General features: G+C 44.5%; 1 protein-coding gene across 5 annotated transcripts in view; it reads left to right on the top strand.

Moving 5' to 3' along the window:
* The window catches only part of LOC307017877 (zinc finger protein 521-like), an 88152-nt gene that overhangs the window by 55851 nt on the left and 14305 nt on the right, over positions 1 to 17996 (top strand). For all 5 annotated transcript variants that reach the window (XM_079647770.1, XM_079647769.1, XM_079647768.1 and 2 more), the window contains one exon: positions 14214 to 14345. In XM_079647770.1, the coding sequence (XP_079503896.1) occupies positions 14214 to 14345 (132 nt within the window). The remainder of the gene's footprint in view (positions 1 to 14213; positions 14346 to 17996) is intronic.

Genomic DNA, 17996 nt, shown 5'->3' with positions numbered 1-17996 from the left:
GCTGTCTGTGATATCTTAAGATAGCTTTTTTTTATCAGAGTACGGGCTTAGACACTGACAAACTGGTTATCTGCACTCAAGGAAGCAACATCTGCAAGTTTAACATAAATGTCTTGTTGCCCCTTTTCTCCCTTTCTTCTTTGTTCCTGGATAGAGTTTTCCATGAGCAGTGCCCTCTACTGCTTCTGAAATTAAATAACATCAGAGTGTCAGGGCAGTGCTTCCCTTCTGTTGAAGCCAGTAGTACTTAGGCTCCACTCTACTCTGTATTCTACAGTGTATGTGGAGGTATTAGCTCATAAAACCCTCCTACTGTCATATGAACCCACTGCCGTCCCTGAGCTCTATATGAACAGCAGGGCTCTGATACTTAGTCCCAAGCTGTTCCTGTTTGCCCAAAACGATCAGGCCTGGTCTCGTGCTCTCTACCTGATCTAGTTGACTGGGCTGTGTAAGTTAGGTAGGCAGTCCCTGTCTCTATCCCCCTCCTCCCTCCCAATATGCACTTGGACCCGGGCTCAGGCTGCACCTTTTGTGTTCCACAGGGATAGGGGGGCCAGATGGAGGAATTTGATTAACCAGCAGTGGAGGACCAAATGTTCAATTGGATACAGAACCAGTTGGAAGGCGGGCGGGAGCGAGGGATGAGGCAGGGTAGAGGGAGAAATCTAAAATGGCTGGTCATGTGCGCCGGCCAACACTTTCCAAAAGGGAGCCCAAACAGACACTGAGGTGTAGTAATGCAGAAGCCCTTTTCCAAGTACCAGCTGGGCCTTTTAGGAGCCTCTATCCCCACAGCAGATACTCGGCAGCCTCAGAGCAGCTTGACTTTACCATATGTGGAACTTTTTTATGCTCCACCTGGTTTCCCCAGGGGACCTGTGCCGCTGGGACGCCGGAGGCAGGTGAATTGCTCTTAATGCAAGGCACTGAATCACTGGGCCAACAACATGAGGGAAGAGCCTAGGGAGAGGAAATGGATCTGCAGAAAGCCTGGCGCCGACTGGTGCGACCTTGGAGCTAGTGCCCGCTGCGTAGTAGAAAACGAGGCCGCGCAGCGTCTCATGGAGCCTTCACTTACCACTCACCTCCACTCTAATAATATTCACATTTTTTATTTCTTACATAACATTGTGTATCATTTGATAAAGTGCCTTTTAAAAATTGGAAGTTAATCCATTTGTAAACCACAGCTTTCACTAAGAGCTTCCATACAAGTACCGGAGTTACTTCCTGTCTCTCCTGTTTCCCTTTTAGCTGTTTCATCTATTATCTATTGAAATAAATAGCGTAGAATTGGTTTTAGGGTTATGTAGACTGCTACAGTACAGCAATATAGTATTTGCATTCTTTCATTGCAAATAGCTGTTGTACCTGTTTGTTGATTTTTTTCTCTACATCTTTTGAGAGTCGAGACGATCAGGACAGGTAGGTCAGATGAGAGAGATTTTGTCTGGACAGTGGGAGTGTGGTCACTCTCCTGCCTGCACCTGTCTCACTGAGCCTGTGGCACAAAGCCAGAGGTCAGAGGTCACCACAGGGGGCTGTCAAGGTCAAAGGTTTATCACTCTCCGAGGGGTCCTGGATCCATCACTCAGACCCTACATAACACACGATCTGCCCAGTTGAGTTTTTTCTTCCCCCTCTTTTTCTAATCCTTCCAAATGGCTCAGGCAAAACTCCTGACAGCAGCAAGAGAAACAAACTGTGGGGTGTGGAGCTCTAAGCCATCAGCTGGAGATTTCACTTTGAAAAGATTCCCTTTTACTCACTGCCCTTTCCACCAATCAGAGGGCCCGCCAGAGTCCAGGCACCCAGAGCAGCTGCCCTCTGACCCTGCCAGCGGTTGTTGGTTTATTTAGTTTGGGCTTTTTAGAGAGGATGGGGCTGCTTTTGACAGGTCAGGCAGCAGGACTTGGATGAGGTCTTTAGCAAAGACAGCCAGAGAGGGAGAATTTCACAGCTCGAAAAAAGACTCAAGCTACCCATAGCTAGTGTTGCAGCTCCAGTATTACGCTCATATTGACTGAGACATGTGGAAAATGGCCCATTACAGGGGGAAAAGAGGGGCCATTCATGCAAAGGCAATTCCATCAAGCATACAAAAATTCCTTGATACCCCTGTTTATGCAGCTGTGCCCCCTGATCAAATTACACCATCGCTCTTGCAATATCCACACCTCCTTCTGCCCCTTTTTCCGGTCTCCCCCCCCCCACCCCGACACTCGTGCCAGGAGCCTCAGATGGGTCTCCCGTTCACTGGGGAAAATGGCCGAGGTGACGAGACATGAGGGGGCACGTAACCCAGAGTTACACCTACCCGCAGCAGCAATTGCGGCAAAGCCAAGGTGCTTCCATGGGTCAGAGCAGGGGCCTGTCATGTGAGGGGCACGTAGGGGCAGAAAGGAGACACGTCCCCGGAGAAGTACTAACCGTCATGCTGTAGCACCAACTCTGACAGACCGCAGGGATTGGACCCGCTGCATCGAGCCTGTCAGCTGTTCCAGCAGCGCAGAGCGATCCTGCAGGCCTCCACTGGGACTGTATTACTGAAGGCTTTTCTTCTCTGCCTCTGTTTTATTTTTTTTGGGTGGGCAGGGCGGGTTTGCGAGTGTGAGAGGGGGTGTTGAGGGGTATAATTGAGAGCACAGAGGGAGCTTCGTCTCTCCATCTTATGATTTGGAGGTGAAGACAAGCGCCCTCGGGGGCCCCCTGTCAGAGCTTTTGGGCGCGCTCAGTGCAGACTTCAATAAAAACACACAAAAAGAATTCCCCCACAAGGGCGCCTGGCTGAATTGCTGACGCCAATGTAAAAGATTCCGTTTTCTGTGAATCATTTAGTACGCGACCCTGAGCTCTCTACACAACGTGACAATAACAGGAAACCCCCCTCTGTCCTCCTTATCGTGGCAAAATGAAAATTGCAACAAACCCAAAGAATGCTGAATTATTTCTTTCACAGATACAGTTTCACACATCGATCACCCTCTTCCCCTCCTCCATTTTCCTCTGCCCCTCCCTTCCCTCACTCCTCTTTTCCTTTTTTCCCCCTCACTGTATTCCTGTCATGACAAATGTCAAACACAGTCCGTTAGGAGAGTGCTTTTTCTTTTTGGTAACCAAGAGCTTGCCAAGTCGAATGTGCACTGGGAGAAGACTGCTGCGGAAGCATCACGTCGTAGCATCAGCATCAGATATTTCTGTGAAAGTAACAGAAATGTTTGAAGGTGTTGTCACAAGCTCACAGGTTCCTGCTGTTTGTGTGCACCTGAGGGAAATAGCGCCTTCTCACCCCTTTTGTCTCCACCCCTCCCCATTGTTGTTTTTAAACTTATTTCTCTGTTTAGTTGTTATCACTTTTATTGTGGTTAACATTCTCAGCATGGCTGTTTTGTTTGTGGGTTTTGACAGAGGGGGTCGGTGTTGTAGTCGAAGTTAAAATTAGAGGAGTTGCTTCTCCGTGTGACTTAGAGACATGTCATCTTCTAGAAGCGGTGGGGAGTCTGTCAGTCACAGACATGGTGTGTTTTAATCATCTCTGTCCCACTTGGAGAAGCGCTGACGGTTAGAGTGAGGGTTCCCTCCCCTGGACAATAGCAGTATGCTAGAATCTCATACACTCTGATGTCAGACGTAGCAACCGGTTAAGAAATATGAGACGTTTCTTCCTCAAGTTAATCCAACAAATTCAATGGGGGAATCAAGGGACGTCTGGTGAATTTGAAGACATATCACAACTGTGTTTGAAGGTTTTTTGTGATCTTTCAAAAGATATGACAGCTGGAAGGAGATTGGCAACACAATAGCAGGAGTTTGTCACTATAGTGAGAGAATGAAGCTGATAGAATAATCAAAACCCACGACATCTTAGAAGCTTAATGAGCGAGGGCTCCCCCCAAGCGAGCAATAATAATAGCGTTTTGTAATTCTATAGCTCTTTTGATAACACTCCAAGGAATTTTAAATAAACATTTCTTTGTAAAGCAAAGTAGGTTAGACTGTAAATTATATTTTCCATATTAAAGCAATGATGATAGGAAGTTTGTCTTTACAGTACATCGCTAAGACAGAAACTACACCTATTTAGATACAATTACAAAAAGATAAATTACACATTTATGCAAATATGGTGAAACATAATTCTTAATCATAATATCATTTTTAATTGAAGCTGGAGTGAGCAGATTTACATTTTATGTTCACCAGAGTAATGTACGCCACTAAATTGAGATTTAAACAGAAGTACTTGTGAAAATATTCCTATTAGCCCCAAAGCAATTAGTCCGGCTGCCTGCCTTTGTCCACCTACCCATTGTGTTCTTTGTGGAAACCATTCTCTTATACCTCCACTTACTCCATCCTTTGAGACACCATTGGAAATCCAGGGCTCCAAGTTGAACCCACAGTTGGTTTAAGTGTAATGAAATGTGTGTCATGTCTCTGGCTCTCTCCCTCTGGCTCCCTATCACCCCTGGCCCCCTGAAAGCACTGCCTTTGACAGGAAGGCCTCAGTGGCTTCTTCTGCAGTGATCTTTAGCCCCTTCAGGTCCCATTGACTATTTCAGGACGTCCCTGCGATTTGAGGGTGGACTCAACCATTCACGCATGCTTCAGAGCATTGACTGTGGAAGAAAAATAGACAGATGGAGTGGAAGCCTCGGACAGATAAACCAGCCCTCTGGGAAATCCTACCACGATGCCTGGCCGCAAAAAAAAATAAAAAAATGGACAAATAGCCTCTACACTGATTGTCGTTATTAGTTTTCCAATATACTTATTGAAACACAGCATTGGCAGTGCTTATAAACCACACTGTAGACTTTAATATATGCTTTTTTCTCTCAGCGGAGCACAGATTGTCTGATATGTGTGTCCTGTCTTATATTGTGCTCATAATAGAAACTATGGCAACAGAAGTCAGGTGTGGTTTCTGCAAATGGACCCAAGCTGAGCCATTCCAGATGATGCACATTTAAATTTGAACATATATTGACTCAGTTCCTAGTATCTGTTTATTTATCATACATTCAATCTTTATGCAGATGAGAGCGAACAGATCATGCATGGAGCACTTACCTTGCATCCGTGTGTGTGTGTGTTTATGAGGCTGTGTATGCGGTTTACCTGAAGCTTTTGTGTACGTGTGACTGTGTGTACGTGTGTTTGTTCCCATGTCTACATCTGTATGTGGACGTGTGTCTGTGCATGGATATTGCAGCTTGGAGAGAGTGTGCATGTCCACTATATTAGACAGAGCGTGCGAGGGGTGCCTCAGCATGTGTGTACTGCTGTCTGTTCAGAGCTCTTGGCGCCAGCAGGGAGCGCCATTCCAATTTACCCATCAGCCAAGGAGGTAGGGGGTAAAAACGCGGGGCATCGCTGTCGGAGATTTCACATTCGAGGGACAAGATTACCAGTCAGGGGACCCCTGTGTGGAGGTGATGAGGGAGGGAGACTGCCGGGGCACAGTGTGGGGTAGTTGGGACTGTTGGGGGACGGGGGAGTGGTGAGAGGGGGGAGGGCCGCACGACTCAACTCCGCCCTAGAATCCGTGGGCTCTCTGTTTTCCGGGGAGCGTAGCTGCCAAGATGCACATCTGTTTGACACCAGGCGCTGTGGTATGGCAGTCAGGGGCTGTCTGTCCTGATTCATATCTCTTCACTCCCTAGTTTATTCTAAGGATCTGGACAACTTTCTTTAGTCATCTTGGCAAAAATGTGTCTTGTGTAGGCAGTGGTGTAAAGTAAATAAGTACATTTATTCAACTACTGTACTAAAGTACATTTTTAGAGACTTTACTCAATGATCTCAATGTTCTGCTTCTTTGTACGTATCCCTCACTATAATTAATTTGTGTACTTTTACTCCACTACATTTATTTAGTACATTTAGTTACTTAGAATTGGATTAATGATGATGATAATAATGATGAATATAATCAACACTTAAATACGATTTTAGTTACACCTGGAGTCAAATTCCCAAGCTACCCTGCAGTTTACAATGTAAATACAATTAACTGCACCTTTACCAGCTTTGATAACACTTGAATGCATCAATAATTGTAATCAAAACATATGATATATATAATTCTGAAATTGGCTAATTTGCATAATGAGTACTTACATTATTATGCTAATACATTTGTATTTTTACTTGAGTACTATTTTGCTTCTGGGACTTTTACTGTACTTGTAACAGTATTTACACTTTGGTATATCTACTTTCACTTAAGTACAAGATCGGAGTAATTCTTCCACCTATGTGTGTAGGTTTCAGAAAAAATAGAACCTAAATACAAAAGATACTAACTTTCCTAACAGCATATGATGCATCCTTATGTCTGTTTGTGTTCCAATATACCTACACACATGTACAGGAAAGATTTCAAACAAACTAGAAATTAATCATGGCATTGTAAAATCTTGAATATTACCTCAGTCTGCTGTCGGCCGGGCTCACTCAGCCTGTGTGTGAGTGCCGGCCAAGTCAGCCATGGCTGCTCCAGAGGCCCGGAAGCCTGTTGGGGAGACGGGACATTCCAAACAGCATAACTCATTCTTTACACCCTCAGCACTGCCATTAGTTAATTATATGCAGGTGTTTTCCTTTCTCAGGTTTTTTTTTTGCTTTAGATCTAATAAAAATGTAACCATAAGTACATAAAGCCAAATACAAGGAGAAAAGGAAGGGGAAAACAGTGTGGAGGAAGTGGCTGAATGTGCTGTGTGAAGCAAATTATTGCCCCCATGTAGATTCATCAGTTCTCCCTGCTGGATTAAGGAAGGGCCTTTCTAATGAAGTTCGCCCCGTCAAAATGAAGGGACTAATTCTGATTTAGCTGAGGTAATGAACTTCCCCTCTCCTAGTGAGAGCAGCACCGTGGGGTGAGGAGAGAGGGGTGGTTGTGTAAGGAGAGGGGGGAGGGCAGGGGCAAAGGAGACTGGCAGCAATAGAGAGAGTGATCGAGGCAAGACGAAGGCGAGACAGGAGAGAGACATGGTGCGAGGACAGAGCAATAGAACGGAGGGAGGAAGCTAGGTGGAGAATAGGAAAAAAATTATGCAAAACGCCTGTCTCGTATTTGCTGAGATGTATTAAATTTCCAGCGCGGGTGCCTGTGTTATATAAAATTATGCTAATGTCTCGTGGCCCGCTGCGAATGGCGGCTTGCTGGTCCTGAGCATGCGTGGCTGGCCGCTACACGGAGCGCGCTCAGTGGGACTCAGCTTTTCTATTAAGGAAAACCTCTAGACACCTGATGATGAATTCTCTCTCACCAAATGTTCCCCTTTTTTTGTGTCGAAAATATGAGCGCTTTTCTAAATGACTTTGGAGAGCCCGGCGTGGCACTCGGCGGCCTGCGTCGAGCAGGGGGGAAGGGGTAAAGGGGGGGGGGGGGGGTCCCTCTGCAGCAGGCTAAGGGAGTCAATTAAGGCGAGCACTGATAATTATAAGCCGGCAGAACGCAGGGGCTGGCTAATTGTACAGTGTTCCATGCCGTGAGCCCAGCCAAGGGGCCTCTCCGCTACGCTCTCTTCCCTGCTCCTTTGTGTGGACCACAGACCCCATAGAGCCACATACCTCAGCCTGACAATGCCACAGTGAGGCTAGCAAAAAAAGCCGGGCATGTGCCAGTAATTAACTTTTTACATTCAGGCCACTTAATCTTTTGAGAACTGAAAGAGATTCTGGTTTGATTTAAACCTTGTTTCTTCTGTTGACTTGGCTTTACACAAAGTTTTTCTTTCCCAGTTTTTTTTTTTGTTGTATTTCCTCCCTTTTCACAGCAACTTTCATTAAGTACAAATCACTTCGAAAGTCAGGGCGTAACCACTTGACCTTTATTTCCTTCTAACAAAAAAACAGTTTAGAATAGGCATGTATAAAGTAAATTAGAGCATTTCAGCACAGAGTGGTGTTTGTGTGGCTGCAGGGGGTCCGGCGCTCCTTTGCAATCCATCTCAGCAGCCTGCACTGTTTGTCCCCAACGGACCTCCATACCTGCCTGCAGCTGCAGCGCCTACACATCATTCGTTAACAAGTATTCGGCTCTTGCCTTTGTTGTTGTGGATTTCTCTCCTCTCTGTTTTTTCTATTCTTCTACCTCTGTGACCTACACACTGTTCATTTGACCGAGTTTTAGCCATTGTTGGTTGCAGCTGTAAGAATAGCTGCCAATGTGGTCCAGACGAAGCACAAAATGGCAGAGTATCATTCAAAGCGTAAAATAGTGCTGCTGAAACAACAGCTTCAACTGGTTTTACCTTCAATTCCTGTTGGCCGGCTGCAGGCTCAAACATTAGCTTCAGTTATAGTTATGCACAAAAACCACAGCCTGTTAACCCACCCACCCCCAAAAAATAAGATTCATACAGTATACATCTTGAAATATTTTGTGTCCGACTAACTTTTCGTTTTTTTAGTTCTTACTGTTTTACTTAAGGATTTAAATGACACTGTGTGCCTGTGATACTTGTGCTATAATTAATTAAATATGCCTGTAGAGTGAGAACTGCAATCTATAAATCATATTGAATGAGACGTAACGGTGATACTAAAGAGGAAATCTATTTTCCTCTTTGATTTTATGCCACATTTTTCATAAAAGCTTGTAAACACAATGCATAGAGAAACACAAAGCCCTTCACGTTCTTTATAAATGTTCAGGCTTCTACTCTAGTCTCAGGAATAATAATATTAAATAATATGCTAAACCATTTTGTCTAAAATGAATGCAGAAAAAATGACTTTTGGCTTTAGATTCTTTATTTGCTGCTACAGGGTTAAAACATCTGAGTATCGCTAAACACATGCACAGGGGCTCTTGGCAAATAACTCAAGTGGAAATGTCTGCTCAGTATGTTTATGTAAGGGAGAAGTAGAAGGGTCCTTATGTTTTTGTCCCTCATGTTTTGTGAACTTCCAAAGGTGTTCTAGTCTGCTAAACCTTTTGTAACATCCATTCAAGCGTTACGCATGTTTATCTCGACACAAAAACCTGTCAGTTTGGTGTTCCTACCTCTGGCCTGGTAGCCAGGGGAGCTGTGAGGCGGTTAATGTAGGCGCAGAGTGGCTGATCCTAGCAGGAGCCTAGCCCTGCTCTGATTAGCACCTCCAACGAGCTGCCATGCATCAGAGCTGACATTCTCCCAGAGACATGTTCCCCCAGAATCCTTTGCTCTTGCTGTGCGAGGGCGTCACCACCACTGACATGTCACAGCCAACACCTCACCCCTCCTTCTCCCTCTGGAAGGTTGGAAAACAGCATTAGGCATGCACCGAACTTGGACCCTAACACGAGGGCTTCGCTTAGCTCATCTCCCCCTTTTCGCTTTTCACTTGCAGAACCAGACTTTGTCTTTTACGTGCCCACTTCGCTACAGGCAAACTGGAGTACAGCCTCTCCTTTCATGCTGCGGTAGTTTTCCAATCTCTCTGATTTTATAGCACTCACACTTCCATCACTATCCGTGTAATACATTAACTCTTTGATAGAATGAGGTGAATTTTCCAAGGTGCTATGATTAATTCTTGTACTTTAATTTTGACATGTTGCACTTGATTCACTCTGTCCTTCTCAAACTGAGGAGGCAGGAAATAGATATTAGTAATGTTCCCCCCAGGCGCCAGTTCTCCAATCAGCTCTTGTCCAGGGGGAGTCCATCCCTTTGCGCTCCCACCTACCACCTTCCCACCCCCGTCTGCAGCATTCTCCAGGCCTTAATGGGCCTTGTAGTACTTCAGAAATGAGTTTGTTCCTTATGAGCAGTGCTTCCACCTCAAGAGAGCACACCACACGGAGGTGGAGTCAATTTATATTCACCCATAATTCCCTGGGCCTTAATCACTCTGATTTCCCCCCCATTATCTGTTAATGGATAGTTCCCGCGGAGAGAAGAGAGAAGTAAACCCACCTACTGTTTACAGGCCTGAAGCTGTCTACTCTGCTACCATCCACAATCCCGTAGTGGGTTGTATATACAGCAGTGGGTCCGCTGAAAACCAAATCTTCCTGCTTTATTAACACGCAACTCCAACATCAGGCTGAATATTGTGAAACAGATGGTAGAACGGAAAGCTAACTCTTGCTGAAGGTGATATTCCTCATAAACAAAATCATTGCATGCAGGTAATTCTGGCTTTATGGCAAGGTTTGGCAGTTAAGGAACTTTGAATCGCATTGACCTAACTTTGATTACTACGGTTGTTCTGTTTCCTGCTTTTCCAAAACAACCCATTCCTGCCTACTAAATATTCTCAATTTGTTCTCCCTCTTGTTTACTCATTACTTTCAGCAAGGAAGTGCCTTGATTGATGTCCTTAATATCATTTGTTAGAGTGTGCTGCTTTGGCGACACCAGCAGCATGGGTCCCTCTAAGAGTGAGCTTCAGAGAACCATTCACTATGCCCCAGAGAGGAGTGTAAATCTAAGTATCAGATTTTTCTCTTCTAAAGCCAAATGCTAAAAGTGGTCCTGAATTCCCCTACAATTCAAACTGCTCCTCGGCAGAATTGTTTAAATAGGGTAAGGGGCAGTGGTGGTGGGGGGTGGTGGTGGTGTTGAAAAGGAATAAGCTAAGGGAGAGTTTTTAATTAAGCAAAGCCCTGTGTTATACTTAACTACACACTATTACCAGAACGTTAGACTGTCTTTAGTTACTTAAGTTTCAGTGTTTTACTCACTGTCAGCTCTGCATTTACACTGTTGGCAAACCAAGACGTCTCCATCAAATTCACAGACATCTTTCCCACTGCTTTAAACATACAGAATTCAATATGCTGCAGCTGTGTTGTTACATAAAGGTTTCACTAAACTATGCATGCCAGACCCGCAAGCCACAGTGTCCTAAACAACCTTCAGCAGCACAGGAACTTCAGCCCGGATAAAAACGTAAACAGTGCGGAGAAATAAAGACCATTCTTTTTGAGAGTAGTTTTTTCCTTTCTCCCTCTCCCTCTCCTGTCCTCCACATGGGAGAAATATTAGGCGTTTGTGTTTTAAGGAGCTGCGAAATACATAAACCATGAGCCACAGGAACGCGAGGCCCTGTGGATATGCAGATGGGCTTACTTTGCTGGTGTCAGGGATGCTTAGAGGGAGCAAGCACAGGAGCAGTTCTCATCTAAAGGATTTTCTTAGGAGTGCAGAGGGACAGGGTGGTGGCAGCGGAGAACACTCAGGAGACTCGGAAATAGAGAGACAGAGGAGGGAGAGAGAAAGAGAAGAGCATAGAGAGAGAGAGCTGACAGTCCCCTGTGGCTCTGTAACTATATCCAGAGCCTACTCAGTGCGTGGGGAGGGGTGGGGGCCCATGCAGGGCCGTGCTGATTGGGCAGCCCTGGAGAAGGGCTGGGGGAGCGACAGGAAGTGACCTCAGCCCAATGAGGCAGCCATAGGGGCGATCGAGCTGACTTCCTCCCCTGGCTCTCACTAAGAAACAGGCTGCCAGTTTGATTCAACCCCTGTTACTCTGCCGAATACAAAGCCAGGCCTACACAGGCTGCATTACAGAGGCTAACAGAGCTCAATCTACTCATAACAGACACACAGTCACACTCTACCGCTCGCTCAGCCTCTTTTCTCCTCGTATGTCTAGATTTGTCCATACATCACATGGCACTCTTTCAGAGTCCCAGTACAAGACTAAAAACATGAATTAATCCTCCTAACAAGTTGTGTGTATGTAGCCAAATACTGTAGCTCATTGCTCTGTGCTACCTCAGTAGTCCATAAGTTATTATAACGCATCACTTGGCCACACCTGTGCACTGGTTGAGATGTTCCTACGTTACAATGAACATGAGCACTGTAGTTTAATTTGAGCCAATCCCAGATACACACCACCCTACTTGCACAACAAATGTGTTTCAGTACACGAAAAGGCCCAGCCCAGCAAATGCTTAGTTCTGTCCTGTTTTAGTGATGTTTGGTAAAAGATAAAATGCCCAATTGTTTTAGGACATCACGAAGCCTTTTCAAATGTGCAATTGTTGTTAAAAGTGTACTTCTGCAGTAGGAATGAATACATTTGGGAACAAGCGCCATATACAGGGTAGGGAAGTAGAGACAGATAAACACATTTGAATCCATCTTTGTCCGTATATGATGACAATAAAGAAAACAAAGGATTACACCAGCCTTATTTTTCAAATGTGATTTGTATAAATATATCTTTGCCATTTTCCCTTGGTGCACCTGCTCACAAACTAAACACACACATGTATGCACACAAGGTCAGTCAGGCAGGTGCAGAGTTATCTGCATAATGAAGCAGGCCAGGTCTCCAAAGGGACAGCGTTGTACTCTTGGGTCAAATGAGGGCTGCACATATGGCAGAAAAACAGATCTATGAACCCTGCAGAAAGCTTGACCTTAGTGTACACCCTCACACAGATAGCAGGCTGAATGGTGATCAAAAAGGGTAGTGATCTTCCTGCATGTCTGCGTGGATGCGTTCGTGCCACCCTCCTCCCCCTCTTTGCTGATGCCTGCTGCTACACTCAGACGCACATGTAGGCTACAGAATATCTCATCTGTCAAATGCATGATTGCAGAACACATCATCAACTCAGTCCCTTTCAAAGCTGCTTTGATCGGCCTTTAGCTTTTACTAGACAGTCATTGGGGAACATAGTCTGTCAGCTTGTGCTGATGCAAAACTTACTTATCTTGATGCTGTAGACACCACATTATGCAATATGCATTGCCATATGTGTATGTTATTGAGAAAAGATTTTAAAAGGACATGTGGTAATATGTTACAGGAGAAAACTCAATTTGCCTACACTGTTTATTTTGGCAATGAAGGAGATTTTTCCATTTCCCTCCCTTCCTAAGAACATCAGGGGTCATTGGGGTGCAGTTGTCACTATGAGTCAGAATCAATGTTTTTTTTAATAAACCCTTTATAACGTGAGCTTTTTGCTAAAAACTGGAAAATTAGACCAAAAAAACAAAACAAACATGAGTTACAAAGCAGTTGCCCTACATATAAACATTACTTGAAACACAAGGTTAGTTTTATGTTGACTTTTAGTGGTTAATAAACAAATACCTCTGTACAATGTAACTACGTACAAAGTAAGAAGTGCCTATTTATATTCACTGCGTTTCAGTTTACACACATACATATTTTGCCAGATTCGCCTAAAGCGCCTTTGATTAACCCTCCACCTGGCATAGCTCGATCCGGGCACAGCTGCTGAGCGGTATTTTGTGTTTGTGCTTCTGGTACCCAGGGCCTATGTAGTGGGCGCTGGCCTGTATAGAGACCTGGGGATAAACCCTAGATCAGTCCCCAGTGTACTGTACCCCTGCCCCCTGCAGAAGCTGGCTTAATGTCAGGGTTGGCAGGGGTTTGATAGAGCACCAGTCTGGCCCCATGGCAGAGTGTATAGGCCTTTTATTGACGCACAGGAGATGGGCAGTTTTCTGGAAGCCTGAGTCAGCAGATTGCTGTGCTGCAAATGACTGTCCAGGTTGACAGTCTGAACGACATTTATTTAAGCTATCAGTGGCCTGGGCTGAGGAAGTGTAATGTTTAGATAGACGTGTAGGGAATTCTAAGCCTAGCAGATAAACTGAGAATCTGTCCTGCTCTTTAAATACCAGCAAATCACTGTATTAGAAATGTGGACAGGTGAGCATGTTATAAAGGAGAGTTGTTTTGGGGCCTTCTTAAAGGCATTGCACACTGGAGAAGTGCTAAGATAATTTTGTGACATAAACTGAAGGTTTCGGAAACTATTCTTTAATATTCCTTTGTCCTTGCAGTTTAAGTAATAACACTCTTTCTCTATTATTACTTTTTAAATCACCTTTCAAATCACACCTGGATGTTTCCTTCATTAAGACTCCCTTCAAATTCTATTTTAAATTGCAGATTCTAAAAATAATGATTGTACATGCAAGTTAATCAAAAAGATGACGCTCACCATGTTCAAAGTGCAAGGCCTCGTCTGAGCCGTTAGAATCCCGGCTGGTCAGCTAAATGATGCCTGATGGGAACAGATCACACTTTATATTACTTCCTGTCTCATGAAAATCACAGACAGGGGTCTTTGCCAAAAATGTGTCGAATAAAACTGTAATGTGAGAGAAAAGAAAACACAAAAAAAAACAAGGCAGAGTGAGACTTCTGGCATTTACGCTCTGCTTATTTTGATTTCTTACAGTTTTCTATCTGTTTTTGTTGTTTCTTCTCTGCAGAGGAAGGATTGAACCATGAATGCAAGCTCTGTAGTCAGTCATTCGACTCACCGGCGAAGCTTCAATGCCACCTGATTGAGCACAGCTTCGAGGGCATGGGGGGAACCTTCAAGTGTCCGGTCTGCTTTACAGGTATGTATCGTGTGTGTGTGTATTACAGTGTGTGTGTGTGTGTGTCATTGATTCTTAGCCCAACTGACTGATACGAAGGTGAAGTTGTTCTTTACATGCATTTTCACATTTACATTTAAAAATGCATAGCTTTGCATTTTTTTTTGCCAAATGGGTTCTAAATGAGTTGGGAGAGGTCAAGCCGGCAGCTCTGCTAACGCTTAGAACAGTTTGCTGCATGTGGCTTTTTATTTAGTCAAATTGCTTCCAAATCAAGGCCAAAGAAGGTTCGCGAGGTGAGGGTGGGTAGGGTGGGCGATGGAGGGCGAGAGCAGGGGGGAAGGCAGTGTGAGCTGAGGGGAGATGGGGGGGATGGAGGAGTGTTGAAAGAAAAGAAGATGTGCTAATTGTGGATGGCACTGGTGCTGATAGCTGTAATGATCTCATCTGTCTCTGTGCGTGGAGGTGGAAGGACCGGACTCCTCCTGAGAGGATAGCGCCCTCCTTCAGTGTCAACAGGGTTAACTATCTCTATAATGAAATCTGCAAAGTCGTTAACTTCAGCTCTTCACTCTTTCTCCTTTCTCAGCTCTTTACTCTTCCTCACAATTTTTGGGTCCTCAGCTCATTTCTCTCTTTGGCGCTTCCTGCACCCCTTCCTCTTCCTCCTAATACACCCATCGCCCTAAAAAATGAATTTGTCTTTTCTTCATTTTCTACACCAATTAACATCATTCGCTCACATTTTTGATTTTGTGTCAATATATGTTTTTCTTACCTCTTCATCAGCTCAGCTCCTTATTCATTTTCCTCATCTCTGTTTCTCTCCTCTCACCTCCCGCTACTCCGCTCTACTTCTCTCATAGCTGTTTTGGCCTTATCTCTCTTTTAGCAGAAGCCTATTGATATATCCCCACCCCGAACCCCCCTCCACCCCTCGCAGGGGTCTGGGCATTTAATATACAGAGCATGCCTCCTTCATCTGAGCCTTCATTTTCCACCGCCGGCTTTGACAGACAGGTCCCCCTTCTCCCTCCGCGTCCATATCGATCACGGCGCATGAGAGAGAAGGATGCTGGGAGGGAGAAGGGGAGGAGGAGGGAGAGACAGAGTACACCCTCAGGACAGTGGTCGCAGAGCAGACAGACAGATGGGTGAAGGCCTAGTGTGGCGGGGCAGGCAGGCTGTGGAGAGTTTGCATGGGCTGAAAGGCCTCCCTCTGTTGGGGATGCAGGGGACAGGCAGACTGAAGTCAGAGCACTCGGAGGAAAAGGAGGAACTGAGACTTTGGCCGACAGCTGTCTCTGAATATATTTCTTCAAGTTAAGCCTAGAGAAAAGTAGTGAAAAGACAATACTTTTACAGCTAAACATACACTTACTTACAGTATATTGTTCAATAAATATAAGTTGTGTTAGCAGGCTTATTTGTTATGATCAGTTCAATTTCTCTTATACAGCAGCACAATCCAGTTATTCAACATCAGTTCAAGTAGCAATGAAACAAAGTTCCAACATTTAATAAAAAGTACCTCATATATTTCTCATATATATATATAAATATATATCTCCTAGTATAGGATAGGATATTACTTTTATAAATCTCTATTTTGCAAACGCACATTTATTTGAAGGCAATTTATACAAACATGATACTAAATGCTTCAGAAGAATGTTCTAATTGTTAAGTTCAGGCACTCACACTAATTAGTTAAGTTTATGGAACGAATATGGTCTCGGATAAATTGTGAAAAAGTCAAGAGTGCACAAGACGGGATGTATTTTATTTGCATTCACCCGAAACCATGATCTTTAATTAACCCTAGTGGGTTTGTTATGTTAACCTAACCACACAGGGGACTTAGGATGTGAACCTTTGGTAAACCTTTAACGTTTAACTGGCAAAACATATAGAGTAGTCCGAGTCGAAGTTAAAGTGTGTATACAATACATTTGACCAGAACAATATATAAAAGTATAAAAATATAAAATTAGGGGAGGAGTAAAGGTACTACTTTAATAGTTACTTTGATTTTTCCAGAACCCTTTTTTTGTATTATTTAGAAAAAGAGTCCCTTTGACACACATACAGACATGATGAGTCTGATTATAAAGACTTTGATCAAACTAGGTGGTGCAACTAATAATGGCTGGGTCATTGTGTTCACTTGATTACCAAGGTTACTCTTTGTTCAAAAGATCATCCCCCCTTGATGCCCATATTTTAGTTTGATAAACCCCCCTGCGACCCAGTAAACTTGGTGGGAGGCAGGAGGTGATTGTCATTCTTTGACATACCTGATTATCCTCAATCTGCCCCGAAGGGAACGAGAAAAGGACAAACCAAACCAAACAAAAACAGAGCGGAGGGAAGAATGCGGAAAAGTGAGTTGTAGATGAGGGGAGACAAAATAGAGGAGAAAAGGAGACAAAACTTGGTGGAAGCTGAGAAGGTTGCAACTGGCAAGTTTGGATGTGAGATGAAAGCGGGGAAGAGAAGGAGGAAAAGAGAACTGTGTAGGGGAGGGAGGGTAAATGGAGAGAGGTCCATAAGCCCCTGGATGATGAGAGGGAGGCTGACTCTCCCAGGACAGATTTGACAGGTTTCAGAAGTGGGGGAGCCTGCAGCTAGAAGTGTCTGCCTGCACCCTTAGGAACAGTAGTGAGGGCTGGTGTGGAAATTGTGATTGGGAATATGTGCTTAAGACAAACAAAACAGAAGAAAGTGTTCCTGATGAAAGTCGTAAGTGTGTGTCTCTGTGTGTGCGCTTCCTCTTTTACTTATGTCACAGCGTGAAGCACAAACTTGAAAAACTACAGGATGCAAATCCACAAGAGTTTGACAAATACAGTGGTTTAATTGGCTTTTTGTTTCGTTGCTGCCCGGATCTGCTGCTGCATGTTACCATTATGACATCTTACATCCAAAAGCAGCAGCAGCAACAACAACAACAACAACAACAACAACAACGTAGACTTAGCACGGACTCAAAATTAGTAATTATCACTTGAAGGCTCCAAATCAACTCTCGCAGTCGACTTGTTTGTGTTGTGCCTCAGAACACTGGGATCAGCCTCTGCATTGTGAACTCTTGGATTAAGCAGAAGCAAACACATGTAGGCTAGACGAATAAATAAATGAAAAGGAGAAAGGGGGAAAAAAGGATAAACTTTTTTTCCTCCCTTCACAAACAGCTTAGTATTGGTGCAGTGCAGCCTGCAGAGAGCACCACCCTGCCAAAATAAAGATGAGCTGGGGCCTGTAGTAAAGGAGACGTCTGCCATGGGCGGCCCCCGAGATCTAATCAGAGGGCTTAATATCCCCCACAGCGAGGAGACCTTGGCCCCTCAGCCCCCTCAGCCCTGACACCCCTGACGCCCAACCCGGCTCAGCGCTCTGTTCAGCTCCGCTCTGCTCTGGCTCTACAGCCAACAAACTCCACAAAGTTCCCACTCTCTGTGTCTCTCTCTCTCTCTCCCTCCCTTATTCTCTTTCATTCTCAGCAGGGAGAGACACAATGGCCAGCCACTGATCCTGTTTGGATGTGGTTTTGGATTATTTCTTTCCCCATTTCTCTATGTCCTCATTTTAACCCTCTTGGAAGAAATGCCTCTGTTCCTCCTCTAAATGGGCATTGCAATGGCATGTTTCATATGTGACTCACTCTGCCAA

This window comes from Notothenia rossii (genome assembly GCF_949606895.1).
Source record: "Notothenia rossii genome assembly, chromosome: 9".
Lineage (NCBI taxonomy): Eukaryota > Metazoa > Chordata > Actinopteri > Perciformes > Nototheniidae > Notothenia > Notothenia rossii.
Note: the sequence above shows the minus strand (reverse complement) of the source record. Positions and strands in the feature narration are given on the sequence as shown.